The sequence below is a fragment of the Myotis nattereri genome (genome assembly GCF_964212035.1).
Source record: "Myotis nattereri genome assembly, chromosome: 20".
In the NCBI taxonomy this organism is placed as follows: domain Eukaryota; kingdom Metazoa; phylum Chordata; class Mammalia; order Chiroptera; family Vespertilionidae; genus Myotis; species Myotis nattereri.
Window position 1 is genome coordinate 12257287 of NC_138096.1, and position 24958 is coordinate 12282244.

At 43.9% G+C, this 24958-nt stretch overlaps 1 protein-coding gene across 1 annotated transcript in view; it reads left to right on the forward strand.

Annotated features, from left to right (window-relative positions):
• The window catches only part of SDCCAG8 (SHH signaling and ciliogenesis regulator SDCCAG8), a 192007-nt gene that overhangs the window by 20206 nt on the left and 146843 nt on the right, over positions 1-24958 (forward strand). The window contains exons 5-9 of the mRNA XM_081114488.1: positions 296-421; positions 6149-6286; positions 10215-10279; positions 13357-13545; positions 19739-19877. Coding sequence (XP_080970614.1) covers positions 296-421; positions 6149-6286; positions 10215-10279; positions 13357-13545; positions 19739-19877 — 657 coding nt within the window. The remainder of the gene's footprint in view (positions 1-295; positions 422-6148; positions 6287-10214; positions 10280-13356; positions 13546-19738; positions 19878-24958) is intronic.

Here is a 24958-nt window from a genome sequence, read left to right on the forward strand (position 1 = left end):
CATTCTTAAAAGTCTTTTAGATAACCCCTTTCTCTAAGCCTGAATCCCTTGCAGAAAAAAATTGTCAGAGACCACACACTTCTATGAAAAGGCCATTAGCAGGCCCTCTACCACACACCTCCAGCCTTCTCTTTGTTTGTTCATTAACATTTGTTTGTATAAATATAATTATAGCACTTCAGAAAATGGAGAGAGCATTAGTCTTCCATGCTTTATTCATACCATGTTGGATTGTCTCGTAATCAACAAATAAAAACGCTTCATGTGTTTGATGCCTGTTTCTGCTTTTCCACAGGAGGAACTCTCTGGAATGAAAAATAGGATACAGGTCGTTGTGCTTGACAATGAACGGCTCCAACAAGAGTTGAAAGCTCGAAGGCCAGAGGAAGCGATGAGGGAGCAAACTCTTCTGGATGCATCTGTGAGCATTTTTAAAAACCACAATTGTGTTTTAGTTTGAGTGTTCCCTCCCATCTCCTCCCCGGCCTTCGGAACTGGTTCATTTTCTCCTTGAAGTTCGGCAAAGGACTCTGCTTACATTCTCTTTGGGGCCTCAGACATTCAAAGTCCCTGGTGTGGGATGAATGCGCAAATGAAATGATATAGCAATGCCTACACTCCACTCTGGTTTCCTCTCTGAGCATTCATTCCATTCATGTTTTTTCCATGTGGAAAGAGCAGGCCTGGAAGCAGGAAGTGTGTCATAGGGGAAGGTCCCTGTTGAGTCCAGAAACTGTTCAGGACTGTCACTTCGATGTCTGTTATATTTCTCTAAGTTTTCCTTGAGCTCTGAATTCCCATTGAGTCTGGTTAACAGCCCGGTGAGGGAAAGAACACTGGCCTGAAGGTCCAAGAATCAAACTGGTCATCTTCCCCTCGTCTCCAGTAAACTAGGTGCTTAGCAAATGCTGTATTTTTAAAAAATATATATTTTTATTGATTTCAGAGAGGAAGGGAGATGGGGAGAGAAATAGAAACATCAATGATGAGAGCGAATCATACCATGATTGGCTGCTGCCTGCATGACCCCTACTGGGGATCGAGGCTGCAACCCAGGCATGTGCCCTGCCTAAGAATTGAACCTTCACCTCCGGGTTTACAGGTCGGCACTCAACCACTGAGCCATGCCCACCGGGCTGCAAATGCTGTAATTTTAAAGAACTTTCAAATATGGCTTTAACCTCATGGGCCTTCTTGTTTATTGGCAATTTGAGAAGAATTACCTATATTAGCAGTTCTTGCTCTTGACTGTGAAAAACAATCACTTTGCTTGCTTTTGGATGGTGTCGACCAGTGGTCGGCAAACTGCGGCTTGCGAGCCACATGCGGCTCTTTGGCCCCTTGAGTGTGGCTCTTCCACAAAATACCATGTGCAGGCGCGCACGTACAGTGGGATTGAAACTTTGTGGCCCATGCACAGAAGTCGATATTTTGTGGAAGAGCCACACTCAAGGGGCCAAAGAGCCGCATGTGGCTCGCGAGCCGCAATTTGCCAACCACTGGTGTAGTCCATCCCCTGAGTTCTATCCCCTGAGAGTCTGATTCGTTTGGTCTGGGTTGAGTCTCTAAGTCAGGGGTCCTCAAACTACGGCCCGCGGGCCACATGCAAATACAAATATTGTATTTGTTCCCGTTTTGTTTTTTTACTTCAAAATAAGATATGTGCAGCGTGCATAGGAATTTGTTCATAGTTTTTTTTTAAATTATAGTCCAGCCCTCCAACAGTGAACTGGTCCCCCTGTTTAAAAAGTTTGAGGACCCCTGTGTGGAATTTTGACAGGTTGAGTCTTTGAGTTAAAGATAGGAAATTCTAACAAGTTGCCGAAGGGCTTCTAATTTCAGAGGACCACATTTTGAACAACAGAGGAGTAAATGATCTCTGTAATTCTTAGGATGATATTTAAATTGTGTTTAAACTTAGAATCTCCTTATGACTTGTCACAGAGATACTTGCGCCTTGAAAATGTTCCCCAGTCTTGCGCTGGGATGCGGTTCATCATAGCTTGTTCTGCTTTTTGTTACAAATTCAGCTTTCCATGGGGAAGTTTTGACATTTGTCTGTTGAGCTTTACTTTGCAAGGGCTTTTGGTGGTTTTGATATAATTGTCTTTAGTAAATTCATTCTGTTAAGAAAACACATGTCTTAGTGTTTTACCTCGGTGCCCTCTAGCTCTTGTTGGTAAAGTGTTGGGTTTTTTATAATTGTATTTCCCTGGTCTGAGGTTTCATTTGTAATCCTTGACTTCTGTGTGTTAGAATTTGCTTTTTAGAAGTAGCTGATTGTGTTGTCTTTGAATAATGAAGTGAGCTGATTTTTCTGCAATTGCATTTCAGTTTATGATCAGCAATTTTCTCTCCATTGTATGTCTTTTTCGAAATAATTATATCATTGTACTGTTAATATAAGTAGTTAAAATTTCATCTTAGTTGCTTATTATTTTATTTTTATTTATTCATTTTTAAAATATATTTTATTGATTTTTTTACAGAGAGGAAGGGAGAGAGATAGAGAGTTAGAAACATCGATGAGAGAGAAACATCGATCAGCTGCCTCCTGCACATTCCCCACTGGGGATGTGCCCGCAACCCAGGTACATGCCCCTGGCCGGAATTGAACCCGGGACCCCCCAGTCCGCAGGCCGACGCTCCATCCACTGAGCCAAACCCGCTCCGGCTATTTTATTTTTTAAAATATATTTTTATTGATCTCAGAGCAGAAGGGAAAGGGAGAGAGAGATAGAAACATCAATGATGAGAGAGAATCACTGATGGGCTGCCTCCTGCAAGCCCCACACTGGGGATGGAGCCCGCACCCCAGGCATATGCTATGACCAGGAATCGAACCCTGACCTCCAGGTTCACAGGTTGAGGCTCAACCACTGGCCACACTGGCCAGTTGCTTATTGTTTTAATATCAATTTGAAGATGACAGCCATACAAAAAGTACTGAGAAGTGGCTCATTGAAATATATGCATATTCAACAGGTATCCACATATTCTTTTGCTTTTCTTCCAAATGTGTAGCCCGTTGGCAAACAGTGACTCCATTATTCATCGTTTTCAGGATTTATACAGTGGCCAAGAAGTGGGAGAAGGGGAAGTGAAGGGAGAAAGGAACTTGGGCAGACAAGTGAATCAGAGGGCAAGAGAAATGAGTAACGCAGAGGGGAAGGAAATGATGGTAAAGCACATGTGCTGGGCCGTATGAGCAAAGGAGACTTGCTGAAGAAAACTCCAGCCACAGTGAGAGAGAGAACAAACTCCTGGAGAGGGTTTGTTTTTTCTGCACATTCCATGAGCTAACATGTAATGCACATGTTGCAGCCATAGTTGCAGATGTGCCAGGTGACCTGGAGATCTATTTAATGTTAGTCATCTGAGTCATTTTGTTGTCCCAGTATTGTCACCCCCACTTTTTACTTGTGTAGGTGAATTGAGGCATTTCAGCAACCTATGCATGCTGCTGTATTAAGAAGCATATGTCACCCAGCCAGGGTGGTTCAGTGGTTGAGCATCAACCTAGGAACCAGGAGGTCAGGGTTCCATTCCTGGTTCAGGGCACATGACCGGGTTGCGGGCTCGATCCCCAGGAGGGGGCGTACAAGAGGCAGCCGATCAATAATTCTCTCTAATCATTGCTGTTTCTATCTCTTACTCCTTCTCCTTTCCTCTCTGAAACAATAAAAATATATTTAAAAGAAGAAAAAAGAAAGAAAAATATGTTGTAATATAAAGGAAGCTTTTTTTTTTTTTAAATATATTTTATTGATTTTTTACAGAGAAGAAGGGAGAGAGATAGAGAGTTAGAAACATCGATGAGAGAGAAACATCGATCAGCTGCCTCCTGCACATCCCCTACTGGGGATATGTGCGCAACCCAGGTACATGCCCTTGTCCGGAATCGAACCCGGGACCCTTCAGTCCGCAGGCCGACGCTCTATCCACTGAGCCAAACCGGCTTTGGCAAAGGAAGCTTTTTAGAGTATCTTAAATATAAGCAGATCAAAGGATAGTATCTTTCTTTTTTCCTCTGAGCTCTTTTTAATGAGTCTATTGCCATGTAGATGGTAGATCTTGCCAAAGTCCTTGGTTGTGGTTTTGAATAGAGATTTTTCAGTGGTTCTTAAGGCCTTCTTTTGAAGAATAATTTAAATAGTTATGTAGCAATAATTAATATTTATTGATGACTGCATGGTTCTGATGGTCCAGGCACTATATGAAGCATTTTATTTACATATATTATTTCAGCTTTACATTAGCCAGCCAGGCACTGTTATTATGTCTGTTTTCAGATGAGTCCACTAAGGTGCACAGTGGTTCAGTAACAAAGTAACTTGTCTAATGTCACAAAGCTAGAAAAGAGCAAAGCTAGGACTCAAACATGAGCCCAAATCCGTCCGCCTGGCCTGGAAGCATTCCGCCTGTCTGCAGAAAGTAGGGATAGCTTTCCAATATCGACCAAACCATCTGAGCTCTTCGCAGAGTGTCTGGACGTAGTAGGTGTTCACGGAAATGTCTGCATTAATCTGCCCTTCCAGGAGAATATGGAACACAATCTCAGAATTCTACTTTGTGGGAATGCCGTTCACCACATTCTAGCCTGGTCTGACACGGCAGCATGGTTCTGTGGGGGACCTCTCCTGTCTGGTGGGCACTACCGTATTCTCTGGCCCCTGGCAGGAGGTCAGTTATTATCTGTTGAGTTAATACTGTAAGTATTTCAGTCCTGGTTGCACACATTAAATTACGCAGGTCTGGGGGCTGCTGATGTCCCTGAATGTGAGAGGGGTCTGGAGGTGGAGATTGACAAGTGGACCTGTTTTGTTTCTTTGATTAACCTTGAGCCAATATTTAACAATGTTTCAAATGAAAAGCCAGGTATCTGGCTTATTTTTTAAAATATATTTTTATTGATTTTAAAGAGAAAGAGAGAGGGATGGAAATATCACTGATGAGAGAGAACATCATGGATCGGTTGCCTCCTGCAGGCCCCACTCTGGGGATCAAGCCCGCAATCTGGGCATGTGCCCTGACCAGGAATGGAACTGTGACCTCCTGGTTCACAGGTTGACACTCAACCGCTGAGCAGTACCGGCCGGGCTGGCTTCTTTTTTTAAATGACCAGATTTTCTTTTTGAAATATGAGTTTGCATTCACACATGGTATCAATGGGCTGGAACTGGTGGTGGCTGCTTCATTTGGAGGGCTTGTCGTGGTCCCTGCCACTCCTTGGTATGCCAGCCATGCAGGCTACATGTCGGTTCTGTTTGTCACCATGCATGTTTTACTTACTGAAGGTAAATATTTGTGTGTTTTTTGCATAGTGGTTTAGGGCATGGATCTGGAGCCAGATGGCCAGGGTTCGGATCCTAGCTATGCCACATATTAGCTAACTTCCTGCCTCTGAAAGTCTTAGAAAGTTACTCTATGTGACTCAGTTTCCTCATCTGTAAGATGGAAATAATAATTAAACTTGTAGGATTGTTGTAATGATGAAATGACTTACTATATGTGAAGCTCATAACCATTGTCAGGCACTTAGTAAACACCATATGATCTAACAACTATTATTAATCACGCCTGTGTGTAATGTGAAAAGTGAAAGGCAAAGTAAGAGAGGGCTGTGTGTTTTAAGAGTAAATTAATCTGTTGTCTGTGACACCCAACCCTCTCTGTTCATATACATGACTGCCTGTACCTGTAGGAACTTGATTTTGGAGTGCTTGTGGAATATAACCCTGAAGATGTAACATGATTATTGATTTGTAGTTGAGAAGCATCTGCTTTTTAAATTCTTTCATCACAGATAAGAATCAGTATTCTGCCCTAGCTGGTTTGGCTCAGCGGATAGAGTGATGGCCTGCAGACCAAAGGGTCCCGGGTTCAATTCTGGTCAAGGGCGTGTACCTTGGTTGAGGGCACACCAGGGCCCTGGACAGGGCTCATGCAGGAGGCAGCCAATCGATGTGTTTCTCTCACATCCATGTTTCTCTCTGCCTTTCCTTCTCTCTTCCTCTCTCCCTAAAAATCAGTGGAAAAAATCCTCAAGTGAGAATTAACAAAAAAAGAATTAGTATTCTATTTGTAAAGCATGCCTGTTGATGTAAAGGGCAATGTTGATTGCAATTACTGGCACATTTTATTTTAGGGAAACACACAGAATCCTTGGATTACAAGAGATGACGATTCTGGAGTTCAGGAAGCTGTCAAGAAATTTTCCCATGGTGATGCAAACATTATGAAGACCTCATCTGCTGGTGAGGCTGAGAAATGGAAGCTAGAACTGGTGAGTATTTGGGTGCTTTTCTGTTTATGCATCTACTTTTTTTGTAGCTTTTTATTAGGGTAAATATGCAAAACAGAAAATTTAGCATTTTAATACTTTTAAAATTTACCATTTTAACTGTACAACTCATTTGCATGAAGTACATGCACAGTGTTGTGCAACCATTGACACTATTTTTAGAACTTTTTCATCATCTCTCACTCCCCTAAAGCTAATCAGTATCTTGATTTTAATGAGAATTGTCTAAGCACAAGCCTTAACCATTCAAGTTGATTTTTGCCTATCTTTTTAAACATTATGTAAATGGGGTCAAACAGTATATAATTTCTTGTGTCTGGCTTATTTTATTCAACATTATGTTTGTGAGGTTCATGCAAGTTGAATGTGTGGGAGTTTGTTCATTTGCATTAGGGGGCCTATTGTATGAATATACTACAGTGCATTCATCCATTCAACTATTGATGGATATTTGTATTGTTCCAGTTTGGGGCTATTGTGAAAATTGCTGCTATGAATATATGTCTATGGTATGCATTGCACGCATTTATGTTGGGAATGTACCTTGAGTGGAACTGTTGGTCTTAGGGTATATATGTATGTATGTATGTATGTATTTGTATGTATATGTATGTTCAAGTTGAGATTAGGGCAAACTTTTCCAAGGCCATTTTTATCAGTTTAGACTTCTACCAGCAGCCTATGCGTGATACCACTGCTCAGATTCATGCCAAAACATTCTATTGTTCTGTTTTTCATTGGGCTTGTAGTGCTATCCTATCTTTATTTTATTTGCATTTCTCTCATTACTCACATGATTGAATATCTTTGATATGTTTATTAGTCATTTGACGACCTCTTTTGTGAGGTGCCTGTTCAAATATTCTCCTTATTGTGAGTCACCTGACATTGTGTTTTGAACTTCTTTATATATTCTGGATGCAAGCCCTTTGTTGGTTATATCTGTTGTATTTTCCCATTCTGTGGCTTGCCTTCTAACTCTCTTGATAGTTTTCTTCCTTTTTCCCTCCCTCCCCCCCTTCCCTTGCCCTCTTCCTCCCTCCCCTTCCCTCCCCCCTGTTTTGCTTCCCTCTTTTCCTAGGTTCTCATTGCTGGTGTAAAGCACACACTTTTATTTTTGTATTTTGACTGACCCCACTTTCTTTTCATGAGTGTTAGCATAGTGTATTTTTGCTGTTCTTTCACTTTTAACATATTTGTGTCTTTATATTTAATACTAGAGGCCTGTTGCACGAAAAGATTCGTGCAATAGGCCTTCCCTTCCCCTGACTGCTGGCACTGGTTTTCCTCCGGCACCCGGCACCCAGGCCTTTGCTCCGGCCAGAGCTGCCTTCAGTCTTCACTCTGCTGCTTCGCGCCTATGTATGCAAATTAACTGCCATCTTTGTTGGCGGTTAATTTGCATATCTTGCTGATTAGCCAATGGGAGGCGTAGCAAAGGTTCGGTCAATTACCATGTTTGTCTATTATTAGATACGATTTCTTGTGGCGAACCTAGAGCAGAATTTTGCTTTTTTTTTTATACAATCTAACTATATTTGCCTTTTAAATGTGATTATTTATACACCTGGGTTTAAATTCACTATCTTGCTATTTGGCTTCTTTTACATATTTTTTAAATCTTTATTATTGAGAGTATTACAGATGTCCCCCCTTTTTTCCCTTGCCCCTACCACCCAGTTCCTATCCTGCTCTAGTCCTTCACTGCCCTATTGTCTGTGTTCATGGGCAGTGCATATGTGCATGTAAGATCTTTGGTTGATCTCTTCCTGCCCCCCTCCTTCCTTCCCTCTGAGATTCGTCAGTCTGTTCAATGTTTCCATGCCTCTGGTTCTATTTTATTCATCAGTCTAAACCCAGGATTATTGTTTTAAACATATTTTTATTGATTTTTTTTTTTAGAGAGAGAGTGGAAGGAAGAGGGAGAGAGAGATAGAAACATTGATGAGAGAGAACATTGATTGGCTGCTTCCTGCATGCCCCCTATGAGGGATGGAGCCCCACAACCTGGGCATATGCCCTGACTGGGAATCGAACCAGCCACCTCTTGGTGCATGGGACAGTACTCAACCACTAAGCCACACCGGCTGGGCTAAACCCAGGATTATATTTAATGACTTTTTCTCCCCATATCTATTCAATGATAAAATTCTGTCAATTTTTCTTTTATACAGCTCTATACTAAATTCTTTCTTTTTGTTTTTTGGGTTTTTTGTTTTGTTTTGTTAATACTCACCAGAGGATTTTTTTCAATGATTTTTAGGGAGAGTGGAAGAGAGAGGGAAAGACAGAGAAACCATTGATGTGAGAAAAACACATGGTTACCTCCTGCACGAGCCCTGACCAGGGCCCGGGCTAGAGAGGAGCCTACAACCGAGTACGTACCCTTGACCAGAATCGAACCCGGGACCCTTTGGTCCGCAGGCCAATGCTCTATCCACTGAGCAACACTGGCTAAGGCAAATTCTTTCATTTTTTATCTTTACTGCTTGATTACGCTTGTTCACATGAGTATCTCTTACCTATGTATTTGCCATGACTTTTTTTTATTGGTCTCCCTTTTCCCACACTTGTGTGATTTAAGATTCAAATCTGATCAAGAGTTTTCAGTGTCCATCCAGTGCCTCTACTATGTGGAGACTGCGTGAGCTGTCTAGATAAAGGTCTTACTGTTTTTATATTTTCCGCGGCCTAACCTACCTGTTTAGCCGCCTCTATGCACTCTCCCACCTATTACATCTCCAGCCCCTGTGCCTTTTGCTTTGTAGGAAATGAGGCTTCTATGTCATGAAGTTTCCTCTGCTTCTCTTTGGTTCAATTACAAATTCCTGTAATTTTACCTTCTGTATGCCTTGCTAGCATAAATTACATATAATTGAATGTTCCTCTGTCTTTCTGTTCCTTCCTAGACTCTAATATGTATTTGTTGAATGAAAGAATAAGCTGGGGCTTGTAGAGTTTGATCGATCATCATGTGATTCACAACTGCCCTTCATCATTGATCCAGTTGTATGTCATGCACACATATCTAGTCTGTGCATATTTATTGTATGTGAAATACATAACAATCCCATAGGGGATTCCAGTAGGAGTGGATCTTTGTCCTCATTGATCTTGTTGGATATAATTTGTTTTTCCCAGCATCACACTTTTTATTTTTATTTTTTTACGAGCATCACACTTTTAAAAAAATATATGTATTTTTATTGATCTCAGAGAGAAAGGGAGAGAGAGAGTGAGATAGAAACAATGATGAGAGAGAGTCATTGATTGGCTGCCTCCTGCACGCCCCACAGTGGGGAGCAAGCCCACAACCCAGGCATGTGCCCTGACCGGGAATCAAACAGTAATCTCCCAGTTCATAGGTCAATGCTCAACCACTGAGTCACGGTGGCCGGGCCCAGAATCACACTTTTCTTTAAAAAAATACATTTTATTGATTTTTTACAGAGAGGAAGGGAGAGGGATAGAGAGTTAGAAACATCGATGAGAGAGAAACATCGATCAGCTGCCTCCTGCACACCCCCTACTGGGAATGTGCCGGCAACCAAGGTACATGCCCTTGACCGGAATCGAACCTGGGACCCTTCAGTTCGCAGGCCGACGCTCTATCCACTGAGCCACGCCGGCCAGGCCCAGCGTCACACTTTTTAAAGAAAGACCCGATTTATGCAACTTTGAAAAAAACTGTTTTGTCAGTAATTACCATTTTACGACTCAGTAGTTCTGTGCAGGTGTCCATCCAATAAATACAGGAATTTTTGGTGGGATGGGGAAAGTGTTTCCAGAGAGGGCACATTATTTTTCCTCCTGCAGAACAATATTGAGCTTAATATTAATAATCAACATTTGCTTACAAAACACAGGATACAGAAGAAATGTACTTTTTCTTTTCTTTTCTTTTCTAAAGGAGAGGCTGAAACTTACTTATGAGCAAAAGTGTGAAATCCTGGAATCTCAATTGAGGGTTTTGAGGTAAAGTATCATCATCCATAGAAAGACCTAGCAAAAGCATAAAGAGCTTGAGATATATTGGAGTGTTTGCTGAAATCCCAGTGTAGTCACTATTAGAAGTGCTTGGCGCCATTTTGCTTGCGATACAAGGCATTTTCTCACATTGTTAAAGGGTAACGGGGAATAAAACGGTAAAGTCCTTTTTTCAAATGTTATTTCAAATTACTGGGAACTAAATTATAAGTTTTGTTCTTTCATCAGTTGTAAAATATTTGGGTTTTCTGCTAGAAATAAGAATCACTAGCTGCTCTTCAGAAATTAAGCTTTCAAAATAGTAAAACTAAAGCACTCCAGTTTTCAAATTACATGTAAGAAATTTTTCCATTATCTACTTTTCTTCATTTAATTTTAAAATTGCAACAATACTGTAATAGTTTGAGTATTTTTGTATACATGGTGAATTTGTGTATACATAATGAGTTTTCATGTACTAGTACTTTTTGATATGTTTTCAAAAATCCCAATGAAGCCTATATATTATAGATTAATCATTATTGATTTGTTAGATATTCATTATCTAAGAATTTAAGTGCATCATTCTCTGTTTTGAGCTAGAAAGTTGTTTCTTATGCAAAAAGATACCAGGAATTCTTTTTTTTGTGTTAAATATTATTTTAAATGATAGTAATGAAATATTTTCAAATCAAAGGAACTTTAAAATACTTTAATAATTTTATTTTATTTATTGAAATACTGTTAATGATGAACTTATTTTAATAGTCCAATTTGAAATAAAATTTAAAATCTCCAGTCCACCTATTGCCTACATACATAACTAGAGTTATACTAAGAACTAGAACACACAGCTTTCCCTGCACTGTTATTGTTCACTTATCTTTTTAAAAAAAATTTTTTATTGATTTCAGAAAGGAAGGGAGAGGGAGAGACAGATAGAAACATCAATGATGAGAATCATTAATCGGCTGCTTCCTGCACGCCCCACACTGGAGATAGAGCTTGCAACCCGGGCATGTGACCCAACTGGGAATCAAACTGTGATCTCCTGGTTCCTGGGTCGACGCTCAACCACTGAGCCACATCGGCCGGACTTGTTCACTTATGGTAACATGTTCCAATGCTTGCAATTCCTTATGCTTATTCATTATTTCTGCAGAGATTTTTACTTTTTCATGAAGAAATTTAATGTTTAAGAAATGGTCATATTTTTGTTTTCTTGCTTTTTATCTTTGTTATCTTTGGATATATATTGTGTTTTGATTCTTTAGTTTTTAAAGTTTCATTTCTAACTCATTATATTTATGGCAATGTGATTTATTTGGTCTCATCCAGAATTCAAATATGGCATCTTTAATTACATTAAAGCACCACCTTACACTGAACTAGACTTTGCTCCCTGAATCCTTCTGTGTTCCTTTTTAAATTTATTTTCTTTGAATAATATTTAAGATATTAATAGAGGCATTTTCCTAAAGAAAGAAAGAAAATCGCTCCTCTCAGAAACTCTGGCTTTATGGGAACTGTTTATTTTTACATTCATTCTTGGCCGTTCTGCGTAACCAAACCACTTGAGTTTTTGAACTTGCACCTGTCACAGACAGTCAGGGAGGCCCTCGTACTTCCAGATGTGCTTCCAGAGACCCTTTCCTAAACCTCTGAAAGTCAGACTTTTCCTTCATAACAGGGAGCTTATGTCGGAGATATTATCTTCGGATTGGGCAAGACCAGCGCCATTTATTTTTTATTTCAGAAGTCATGCGATTAGCTTTTCCAATCTCAGATTGCCTGTGGCTCCTCCCCTTCTCCCCTCCCCCGCCCCCCCCCCCCCCCCCCCCCCCACACACACACACACCAGGCTGCCCGAAAGCCCCAGGTTCCGAGAGGTGAGGCAGTGTGATGGCCAGGTGTCTTAATTATCGGCTTCTCCTCTGTGACAGTGAGCAAGTTGGGACAGCTATAGGTCCCTGAATATAATACAAACTGGCAACAGAAAGTAGACTAAGCCAGCCCAGCCTGTGTGGCTCAGTGGTTGAGCGTTGTCCTATGAACCAGGAGGTCATGGTTCAATTCCCAGATCAAGGCAGATGCCCGGGTTGTGGGCTCTATCCCCAGTGTGGGGCGTGTAGGAGGCAGCCGATCAATGATTCTCTCTTATCATTGATATTTCTATCTTTCTCTCTCTCTCTTCTCTGAAATCAATAAAAATACATTTTAAAAAAAATAAATAAATAAAGTAGACAAAGCCAGAGATAAAGTGCCTGCGTTTAGGCCCCCAAGAACTTAAGGACAATTTTCTCCTTCTTGAGCTAGAAAGATTTTTTATACAATAGGGAAGAGACGTTTATGCCAGGAAGCTCAGTTGCCCAAGGTGACTTTGCCAAACTAGGAGAAAAACATCATCCAAGGATAATCCCATCAGGTCAAAACAAATAGGCCCCGATTTCTTAGCCCCCCCCCCCCTTATTTAGTGAGCTGCCTATTTCCAGTCAATGCCTGCTACTTATGAAGTCTTAAGCCTGGCAGGTTCCACATACCTTCCTCCCATAGCCCTCTGTCTCTCACACCTGCTCTTTGTAGAACTTTGTGGTTAGAAAACTTTTCAATGTGCAGAAACATGGGCAGTGATAGGACCCGTATCCTTTATGTGATTCTGTAAGGAACTCTCCACCAAGTTTAAGAGGTTAACACTTGAAATGGGGTATTTCCCTCAATTCAAGGATGTTGTGTTAAGTCACCCCACCCCCCTATTAGATGACACTAGTTAGAATTTGCATTTGTAGTTTTACGTTTGTTCTGTGGGTCATATAATGTAATCGAGTGGGATCCTGAGAAAGGAGAGTCAATATCACCCGCAGACTAATTTTACAAGAACTTGGCCTAATTATTTAATATATTCAAGTCTCATTTTATTCAGAGTGCCAATTAGGATAAGCACACCTCGAATCCAGGGTTGTGGTTATAATTCATATGCAAAGCACCTCAAAGGTTCACACCCATAAATAACAGTAATAGTTATGACTCTGCTGATGCCTTGGCAAGTACTGTAGCCATTTACTGAATTCTTCTCCCCTTCTTTTTAGGAAAGACTTAGCCGAATGTCAGAAAAATTGTGAAGATCTTAAAGGGCGACTAAAGCACAAAGAGTCTGTTCTTGCTGCCCAGGTTTCCAGCCGCGTCGGTGGTCTTTGTGTGAAGTGTGCTCAGCATGAAGCTGTTCTTTCTCAGACCCATAGTCACGTCCACATGCAGACCATCGAGCGACTGACGAAGTAAGTGTGCCTCCCCCTGCGGAGTCTTCAGTAACACGAGCGTTGTCTCTCCAGGGGCATCGATTCTTCTATCCCGCGCTAAATCCCTAACCTGAGGTTCCTGCGAAGCTTTAGGTCAACCTGGTTTTAAAAGGGTCCTTCAGCCCGGGCTGGTGTGGCTCAGTGGTTGGATGTCCCATTCACTGAGAGGTCGCTGGTTCGATTCCCGGTCAGGGCACATGCCTGGGTTGAGGGCTCAATCTCCAGCAGGAAGGATGTGTGTGTGTGTGTGTGTGTGTGTGTGCATGCGCATATGCACACAAGAGGCAGCTGATGGATGTTGATGTTTCTCTCTCATTGATGTTTCTCTCTTCCTCTCCCTTCCTAGCTCTCTCAAAAATCAATAAAAACATATTTAAAATAAATAATAAGAAGAAAAGATTCCTTCGTGGAGCTTTCTTGAAAACAGAATAAATGAGTTCTGCCAACTGTGGGTAACATGGACAAGTCATTTTCTCTCTCTAGGTTTCAATCTCATTTTGAAGTGAGAAAATTGAAGTAGATGGTTTTACAATTCCGTTCATGTCTATGGCTCTGTAATTGCAAATCCAGCACTACTCTGGACAAAGCTGAGTTTGAGAGGAATTCTTCAATGCCGCCCTATGTTGGATTTGCCTGCTGTAGCTTAGGTGGAGTGAGTTATTATCCTGCCTTCATCACGTGCCCGTTGTGCAAAGTGTCCTGAGTGCATTGGAAGAAGGTCCCACTACTTCCCACTATTGATTAATATTCCAGGACGGACTAAGGGCAAGTTTCAGTGAGCTTTTGTGCAATCACATTTCTATCTTGGCTGAAACCCTGCAGCTCTCTGCCTGCATCTCCTTTTGTTCTGTTGTCACTACTTTTCCTGTGAACATTTTATTCCTTGGAAGTTGAGCGTTATTATCTATAATAATAAAAGCATAATATGCTAATTAGACTGGACGTCCTTCCAGATATAATTCTGACCATGGAAGTATTAGAAGAAAATTTAGAAAGTATCTTTATAGTCTTGGGCAACTTGAAGTTCTCAGTATGACATGAAGAATGAAAGTCATGAAGGGAAAAAAGGGTACATTTGTCTTCATTCAAAAAAACTTTCTTTTGATACAATATTACAAATTAAGTGAAAAGACTTGGAAAGAATATTTTCATCTAATATAACAAAATATTGGTATGATTATATAAATCATTTCCTTTGAAACTAACAAAAAGGACAAATTGCCCAGTTGCAAAGTAAATAAAGAATAGCAATTGCTGCCCTAGCTGGTTTGGCTCAGTGGATAGAGCGTCAGACTGCAGACTGAAGGGTTCAAGGTTTGATTCCAGTCAAGGGCACATGCCCGGGTTGTAGGCTCGATCCCCAGTGTGAGGTGTGCAGGAGGCAGCCAGTCAAAGTGGCTCTCTCGCATCGATGTTTCTCTCTTTGTGTCTCTCCCCCTCCCTTTAGCTTTTTACTCTCTAAAAATCAATGGAAAAAATATCCTCAGGTAAAGATTAACACAAAAAAATTAAAAAGAGGCGGAACCCACTAAATAGCAAAACCCACCAACCAACAACAACAACAAAAACCCCGTGGGTTTTTTCCTCTATTATATTGCCTTTTACATTGTCCTTGAAGATCATGAGAAAACTATTTTAAAAGGAAGCAACAATGTTTACATTGATTCCAAGCCTGGCAGTCACTTAGGAATTCGATTCTCTTCTCGCTCGGTCATATAGTCCCTTGTCTCTGTTCTTACATTTCGGCGCTTCGCCTCCTAAAATAAATGTCAACCTTCTCAGTTCAGTTTTCTGCCTTGTCAGCATGTCATGGCTCATGTTCTACTTTAATAACAGGACCCAGTGGAAGCCTCTGCTTGTGCTGTCAATGAAAATCTTTGTCTATCCGATCCCCTGGCCTCAGCTGGTGTTCAGCTTCTTTCACTTCTTCTTGAGAATTTTGAGTTTATTCTGACTTTGAAGAGTTGCCAGCTCTTGGTGGGGTGGAGTTCTCTCTTTATGCAGAACAAGAAGCATGACCTCTCCAGGAGCTGTATTTCCTGCATGACTTGAACATGACATTTGCAAAACCATATCCCACCCAGGACCGATCAGGAGTCTCCTGGCCACTGTCTAGGGACAGCAGCTCTAAGCTGCTTGGTTGATCTTTTAAGCATGTAGTGAAGTGAGTGCATGACACAGGAATGACGTGGGCGCTTGAAAAGGAGACCAGACTACCCATGTGTTTGTGGTGTTTTGAGGGCTTTAGGGACTTTCTGGAGTGTGTACTTAGCTGCTGATAACACTGGACTGATTTGAAACGTTGACTTGAAGTCCTGGTGTTCCTGAGCTGCTGCCTTTCATTATGCCACAAGGTAGGTCAGAGCGACAATAATCTCTTTTTCTTGCTCTACCATCAAAATACCTCTTCCATCAAGATGGAGCTGCTAGTATTAAATTTCTTACTGCTGCTCCTGCGCCTTGGAGAAGTGTCACTGCTCAGAGAGAAGTGATTACTGTTGTGCTATCCGGGACTCTTGTCCAGCTCGTGATTTGGGGGCGGGTCGTCGGCAGTGCTCTGTAAACTTGGCTTTGAAAGACCATGGCAGGGGCTTCCCAGAAATGAGGAACAAGGAAATGTTGAAGTCAGCCTTCCCGACTTGCTTTCTAAAAGCAGTGATAATACTTGTTAATGATGCTTTATAATGCTCCAAACTGGCAATGACTGTGGGCTAACTTAGCTGGGCATTAAAGGCATTTCCTAGGCACTCCGTTGTTCAGGATGAAGCTCATATATATCTATATGTATATGTCAGACCCAGTCTCTCTTCTCCTTATTTCAAACATTTGGCCCATGGGCTTGCTCTGTCCATTAATTGGGCCCAGAACTGACCCCCATGCTCCTTCCCACATCCTCTTTTTTTTAAAAAATTGATTTCAGAGAGGAAGGGAGAGGGGGAGAGAGAGAGAGAAACGTCCATGATAAGAATCATTGATCAGCTGCCTCCTGCACATCCCACACTGAGGATCAGGCCCTCAACCCGGGCATGTGCCCTGACCGGGAATTGAACCCTGACCTCCTGGGTCATAGGTCGATGCTCAACCACTGAGCCATACTGGCCAGGCTGAAAATTCTTTGAACCAGAGCAACTCAGTTATTTATCTTACAGTTCTAAATAGTCTGATGACTTTTTAACCCTTTGCGGTCGTTTGTCTACTCTCAGCCACCCAAGCTTTTTTACCGTTCCGGTCGTATGTCTGCTCTCATCCACCACAGCAAGGAACCGTACGAATCTTAACTCTATTCATGTATCAGTTCATAATTTCTATGAAAGCTCTTAAGTGTCTAAGCGACCTTGTCACGAACCAAAACATTGCCCTGACAAATCGGAGATATCGAAACTCAATATAAACAAACGCGGTCGTTCCACACTCGCCATGCAAAACACCGTGGCGAGTCAGTCGCCTTTTGAGAGGGAAGAAATAGACAAGCTTCAGAGATACTTCGCAGAATTTCAAATAAAGCTTTACAAATTACGTTTAACTGTAATTAGGCATTCTCGCTTGTTAAGATATTTCAAAATAATAATCCAAAATGGCAAAAAGAAAGTTACCGAAAGAAGTGTACTGTGCATCTGAAAGTCACGATGAAGAGTTTTATTTTGGCACCTTGAATACTGACTCTGACGTAGAAAGTGATAACGTTTGTAGTGATTCTACTAGTAGTGACATAGTTCCAAAAAAGAATTAATAAATCTTGTTTATCCTTCATAATCTTGCATGTTATGTGTCACTGCTCTTTCAGTGGAAATTAATTCCGACCAGTACGACACCCATGCCCAAATTTAATACGCCCGCAAAGGGTTAAACTTGGGTCATAAAATAGGAGAACTGGGAGGGAGTTTTATGTCCCCTCTCCATGCTCTCCTGTGGCCAGATCATGAGTCATTCATTTGTTCTTTTGTTGTTGATTTCCTTGAGCGTCTAGGGTGGCAAACCACTCAGCAGAGGATGTACTGAAGAGAGGTTCAGTGTATTAAGCACGAGACGCTGATCTGTTAGGTTTTGATCCTGTTGTGATACATACAAACACTGGACTCTCGTTAATTCTGTTTGGAACCTGGGCCTTGATGCCGCCATGGTGCCAGGAACAGGTCAGGTTTCAGGCGAGTAGTCACTGGACTGTCAGTGGGTGTGAGACTTGCTGGCCTGAAGAGTGGCCTTTTTCTGCTTCTAGAGCAGCGGTTCTCAACCTGTGGGTCGCGGCCCCTTTGGCGGTCGAACGACCCTTTCACAGGGGTCGCCTAAGACCATCCTGCATGTCAGATATTTACATGACGATTTATAACAGTTGCAACATTACAGTTATGAAGTAGCAGCGAAAATAATGTTATGGTTGGGTCACAGCATGAGGAACTGTATTTAAAGGGCCAGAAGGTTGAGAACCGCTGGACTAGAAGGATAGGCTGTCCTCGGATTGCATATTCTCAGTGAAGCCAGTCCCTGTGTGTGGTAGCACTCATTTAAGAATGTAAATAAATATACAGTTTTCCTGGCATTTAGTTTAGTTATCACATAACTAGAATAATTTGCTTTGACTCCCACTTTTTCACATGATCATCGTGTTTAATTATAGTTTCTAAAAAGAAGTAACTTTTTTTCATTTTCTTTAGAACAAAAACATTGAAGTAAATTTTATTTCTCAACTTAAACACATCAGGAAATCTAAAATAAGGTTACCATGCTCTCATGAATTTTATGGTATTTGCATCAATCTATTATTTTTTTAAACAAAAAGAGCTTTTATGAAACTTAATAATTGTAACTTAGTTCAGTATTACATATATCTTAAAATATGGCCGTTTTCCAAATACCACAAATAGTTTAAATCATTTTATCTGTTAGAGATCTTTTTAAATGGAGTCACTGGTTCATTCTGAAAGCAGCTCAAACTCAGAGTTTATAATCTTTGAAATCATGACTCAAAGTTTGCTAAATTAAAAAGAAAATCACAGTTGGCTGTTTTCTGATCCTTTAGAACTTGGCAATGAAAAGGAAATTGCAAGCAATGACTTCAGCTGAACTTGAAACCACAGTTTAAAACTTGAGCTCGTTAGCAAGACACACAACACTCCAACTTACAGTTTTTTAACTCTGTGCGTATAGAAAGTTTCCCACCTCACTTTCTCTTTGGCCATTTTAATCCAGTGGATTGATTCCAAATGTCCTGGATCCTTTTGTGTGGGTTTATTTAACCCATAAGAATGGATCCACGCTGTTTCTCATGCCAGGGCACTTGGCATTCCCTTCACTTCTCTCCCGGAGAAAGAGCTTGGCTTAGAGCATTACTGAGAACTGCCGCAGATGGGGGAGGGGAGGGGCGAGGCAATGATGAGACCCACTGGGATGAGATTGTGTTACCTCGTGAGTATTATATGGGTGACCAGGGCATTTGAGGGGTTCAACACTACTTACCCATTGAAAGAAGAAAAGTGTTCATAAGGAGGTGAGAATATAATTGGAAGAGGAGAGTGAAAAGGAGGCCTGGGAGGCAGATGAAAAGGAAAAGACATTGTCCGGCCGGCGGGGCTCAGTGGTTGAGCGTCTCTGCCTATGATCTGGGAGGTCACGGTTCGATTCCCGGTCAGGGCACATGCCTGGGTGTGGGGCCTGCAGGAGGCAGCCGATCAATGATTCTCTCTCATCACTGATGTTTCTATCTCTCTCCCCCTCTCCCTTCCTCTCTGAAATCAATACAAATATATTTTAAGAAAAGGGAAAGGACATATATTTGTTCAAGTAGATGAGAGAACTGGCGGTGCAAGCTCCCTTAATTGTCCCTTCTTCATGTTTGCCTCTGCTTTGGAGTACAGTCCCCAGCCTCTCTACCTTGTTGCTTTTTTCCTTTTTAAATGAATTTCCCCTTTTCTGGGCCTTCATCTGCATCCCTCAGGGTGCCAGCGTCTCCACAGTGGCCCTTGTCCAGCAGATGCCGTCCAGCCCGATGCTCCCGCCTCCCCGCTGCCCTGCCAGCCCCGCCAGCAAGGACAGAGGGCCCTTCTCTGCCTGCGCTGTGTGCTGGGCTGCCCGCCCGGCTCTCTTCTGATGCGTCTTCAGGCTTGTTTCTTCCTGACCTAGGAATGCACGCGCGTTCGGTCCTTTCTTGCTTTGAATGTCCTTTTTGTGCCGACAGGGAGAGAGATGACTTCATGTCCGCGCTGGTTTCCGCGAGGAGCAGCTTGGCGGACGTGCAGCAGAGGGAGGCGGGCGCCTACGAGCAGGTGAAGCGTGCCGTGCAGATGACGGAGGAGGCCAACCTTGAGAAAACCAAGGCAAGTCTAGCAGGGTCAGAGCCGGCCAGGCCATCGTGGCCCCTTTCCCCGCTGAGTATGTCTTCCCTTATTCTTCCACAGCTGAACTCTTCTTTCTAAACACGCAACATGAATGCCCATCTGTTAATGTTGACTTTGCTAAGTTAAACCAATTTCCATTTGATAGAAGATACTCTTCTATCGCTGTTCAGAGAACATGGTACCTTGTGGTCAAGGATGTTTAGAGGCACTCGTGTGCTCAATCTCTTTATTTGATGACTAGAGGCCTGGTGCACGGATTCATGCACTGGTGGGGTCCCTTGGCCTGGCCTGTGCCCTCTCGCAATCTGGGACCCCTCGGGGGATGTCAGAGGCCCAGTGCATGGATTCGGCCTGATCCCTGTAAGCTGGGCCAAGGGACCCAACCAGTTCGCAAATCCTTGCACCGGGGCTCTAGTATGCATATAAGATCTTTGGTCAATCTCTTCCTCCCCTCCCCCATTCCCCCTCCCCCTTCTCTCTGAGATTCATCAGTCTGTTTCATGTTTCCATGCCTGTTCATTGAGCATCTGCCCCCTGGTGGTCAGTGCGCATCATAGCTACCGGTTAAACGGTCGAACTGTCGCTTAGGCTTTTATATATATAGATCATTTTTAATGGTGTGAAAATCTTGACACCCATAAGTACATGTTCATGTATAACTAAAGACAGATGTGTTTTTTTCTATACACAGTGAATTTCTTATATATATACTAGGAGCCCAACGCGCGATTCGAAATCACGCAGCACCGCCCACCCTTAAGTCGTCAGTCCAGCCCTGCCTCGCTCTCTGGCCCTTGAAGCAGCCACAACTGCTGCTGATCAGGCCCTCCCCCAGTGCAGGCACGCGGAGGCCCCTGCCACCCTGCCCCGGTTACGCTGCACGCGCAACCTCCTCCTGTGCGGTCGACCCGTTACAGCCTTCTGGTTAATTAGCATATTTCTCTATTATATATATTTTATTGATTTCAGAGAGGGAGGGAGAGGGAGAGATAGAAACATCAATGATGAGAGAGAATCATTGATTGGCTGCCTCCTGCACACCCCCTACTGGGGATCAAGCCCACAACCCAGGCCTGTGCCCTTGACCAGAATCAAACCCAGGACTCTTCAGTCTGTAGGCTGAGGCTCTATCCACTTAGGTGAACCGGCTAGGGCTGTCCACAGGGAATTTTGAGAACATCCAAATATGCCACAGAGAATAACATATGGGTATATAATAGCATCTTAGCTATGAGACTGGATCCACGGTACATACTAAATCAGGCATGTTCAAAGATAACGATGACGACAGGAAGAGCTCTCACGGTGACCGGCAGTGCCGTAGGAGCTTTGAGTCATAGGAGTTACTGCTGGGCCATTGCTATGTTTGGGGCCACACCTCAGTCCATTGAAGTCGCTCTGTATTTCCCTACACGCAGTGGCCACACGTAGCTGCGGTGACTATCAGACAATGCGGATACAGACAGAGCGTTTCCATCACCACGGAGAGGTCTGGGGTAGCATTGGTCCAGGCCTATGGCAGCATCGGCGTTTCGCTCAGAGACTGGGCTGCTCTGCAGTCACCGCCGTATCCACTTGTCTCTCTATCAGGTTCATCCCACCTCTTCCCAGACCACTGGCCCATCACTCTTCATTACGAGCCCCTGTGCCTTCCGGAACGGATGCTCAGCTCTGACCAAACTCCCAAACATACTTTACTGTTTCCTCCAGCACAGCCCTCCTGTTCCTTCATTTGTACCGACGTCTAGTGGTCCCTCGGTCATATCATGACCCTCAGAGCCTCCAGCAAAGGCCCTTTGCCTCTCAGTCATCTCATCCGGGGACGGTGGGGGATCAGCGTTCACCTCACTCCTGACTCCTGTCCCCAGGCCTTCCCCTGGCCCCTGCTTTCAGCTCCCAGTCCTCATAGAAATCATTGCTGTCTCCTCGCCCTAATTTTAATCCAAGTCAGTTCTCTAGTCGATGCTATTTGACACTTTTTTTTTTTTTTAAAGACATGCATCCGTTTTATTACTTGGGCTGTTAAAATAGTTTTGGTATCTTTGACACTTTTTAAGAGCTTTAGCATCTGACCCTTTCCCCCTGTCTTTGTCCAGCTGGGCGGCTAAAGCAAAACTCACGCAGACTGGGTGCTTACACAACAAACGCTATTTCTCGCAGCTGTGGAGGCTGAGAAGTCCATATGAAGGCACGGCAGGTTCAGTGTCTGCTGAGAACCACTTCCTGGTTATAGACAGACATCTGCTCCCTGCATCCTCGCGTGGTGGGAGGGGTGAGGGTGTTCTCTCTGGTCCCTTTTATTTTATTATTAGTTTTTAAAATATATTTTTATTGATTTCAGAGAGGAAGGGAGAAGGAGAGAGAGAGACAGAAACATCAATGATGAGAGAGAATCATCCATTGGATTGGCTGCCTCCTGCACGCCCCCTGCTGGGGATCGAGCCTGCAACCCAGGCATGTGCCCTTGACTGGAATCGAATCTGGGACCCTTCAGTCCCCAAGTTGATGCTCTATCCACTGAGCCAAACCGGCTAGGGCTCTCTGGTCCTTTTTCAAAATAGATATTTTGATTGACTTTAGAGAGGAAGGGAGAGGGAGAGAGAGAGACAGAAACATCAATGATGAGAGAGAATCATCCATTGGATTGGCTGCCTCCTGCACTCCCCCAGTGGGGACTGAGCCAGCAACCAGGGCATGTGCTGACCAGGAATCAAATCGTGACCTCCTGGTTCATAGGTCAGTGCTCAACCACTGAGCCACTCTGGTCGGGCTGGACTTCCTTTTTATAGTCCATTCACGAGGGCTCCACCCTCATGACCTGATCACCCCCCAAAGGCCCCACCTCCTAACACCATCACATTGGAGGGGAGGGGTGAACGTGTGGACTTTGGAGGGGCAGGGCTATTCATTCTGCAGCATCTCCACCTTCTCTCATCACCTTAAAGGTTTCAGTATCCGTGTTGTAACGTATGCACACCTGGTCCCTGCATGGCCCCCCACACTTTGGCCTCCTGGCCCCCGTGCCCCCTGCTCTGTCACTCCCACGTGAACCGAAGCGTCCATGAGAACCCCGATTCTGAACCTGCTCTCCCTGGCCCTCCTCCTGCTCCCCGTCCGTTAAACCTCCTCACCGTCCTCATTGCGGCCTTTAGCCGCTCAGCCTCTTCTCGCATCGCATTTTCTCTGCTGTCCCAGGCCCGTCGTCTTCCCTTTCCATTTCAGTGTGAATTTCCAGTCCCGGCCTGAGCTCATGTTCACTGCCCCCAATTGCTGTGTTCTGGCCCCTGGATGGCAGCTTTGTCCGGGACATGCCCTGCGGGAAGCCTGGATGGCAGCCCCCCTTCCCCCGGACTCCAGCCAACCGCGACACACCGATCTTCGTGTCTGAGGCTCTTGGACTTCCCTCCTCACTGCCCCTTTCTTGTGATCTCTGGAGTGATGCGTTATGAACGCCTGTCCCCTCTCCACCCGGTTCCACTGCAGCCAGACGCGGTCTTTCTTAGCAGATGCGATCATGTGACTGTCCTCCAGGGACTCCCACCACCCTCTCTGTGCATGAGGTCTGTCATACGTGCTTCCCTTCACCCTCCAGCGCCACTTCTTGTGACTCCCCTCTCACGCCCCGTCCTCCACAGGCTCAGCGCCGTCCCCTGGGCAGGCGGGAGGGCCTGGTGCTGGGGATGGTCACCTAGAGTTCCCAGACCTCGCTCCGCGTCCAGCCCCGCTGTTGGCCAGCCGCGGGCCTCAGGGCAGGTTATTTCATTCTCTGTGCCTCAGCGTTTCCTCATCTGGAAATGGAAATGCTATCCGACTCATCGGATCGTTAATGGAACTGTGTTTTAGAATGCATATGTAGGTTATTTTTTTCCTCACCCGAGGATATTTTTCCATTCATCTTTTAGACAGAGTGAAAGAGAGAGGGAAGGACAGAGAGAAACATCGATGTGAGAGAAACACATCGATTGGTTGCCTCCTGTATCAGCGCTGACCAGGCCCCGGGCTGGAGAGGAGGCTGCAACTGAGGTACGTGCCCTTGACCGGAATCAAACCCGGGGCCCTTTGGTCCTCAGGCCGACGCTCTATCCACTGAGCCAAACTGGCCAGGGCTATATAGGTTGTTTTGTAGAAACTCTGGCACAAACCATTTTCTCAGTAGGTGATGGTGATGGTGGTGGTGATGGCTGTAATTCCCCGATGATGATGCCGTGTCCTGGCCAGTGGGGGTCTTCGTACCTGCCACGCAAATTGTCCTTCCCTCCCCTGGACATCGTCTCCATTTTTCAGAAAACCTCTGTTCCCATGTCCAGATGTGACGTAACTCCTATGTACCTTTATAGCAGGTTTCCCTACGTGGACACTGGTGACATTTGGGGCTACATAATTCTTTGTTTTGGAGGGTGTCTACACATTGTAAGATTTTTTTTTTAAATATATTTTATTGATTTTTTACAGAGAGGAAGGGAGAAGGACAGAGAGTTAGAAACATCGATGAGAGAGAAACATCGATCAGCTGCCTCCTGCACACTCCCCATTGGGGATGTGCCCGCAACCAAGGTACCTGCCCCTGACCGGAATCGAACCCGGGACCCCTCAGTCCGCAGGCTGATGCTCTATCCACTGAGCCAAACCAGCCAGGGCATTGTAAGATTTTTAAAAAATGTTTTTTTTTTTATTGATTTTAGAGTGGAAGGGAGAGGGAGAAAGAGATAGAAACATCAATGATGAGAGAGAATCATGGATCAGATGCCGCCCACACACCCCGCACTGGGGATGGAGCCCGCAACCCGGGCGCATGTGCCCTGACTGGGAATCGAATCGTGACCTCCTGGTTCCTAGGTTAATGTTCAACCACTGAGCCAAGCCGGCCGGGCAATTTTAAGATATTGAGCTGCATCTCTGACCCTGCCCACTGGATGCCAGGACCACACCCTCTTCCCCAAGTTCTGACAACCAGAACTGTCTCTAAACATTGCAGATGTCCCCCGGGGGAGGGAAAGGGGGCAGAATTGTCCCAATTGGGAGCCACTCATTACATCATTCATCCAAATGAATCACTATTG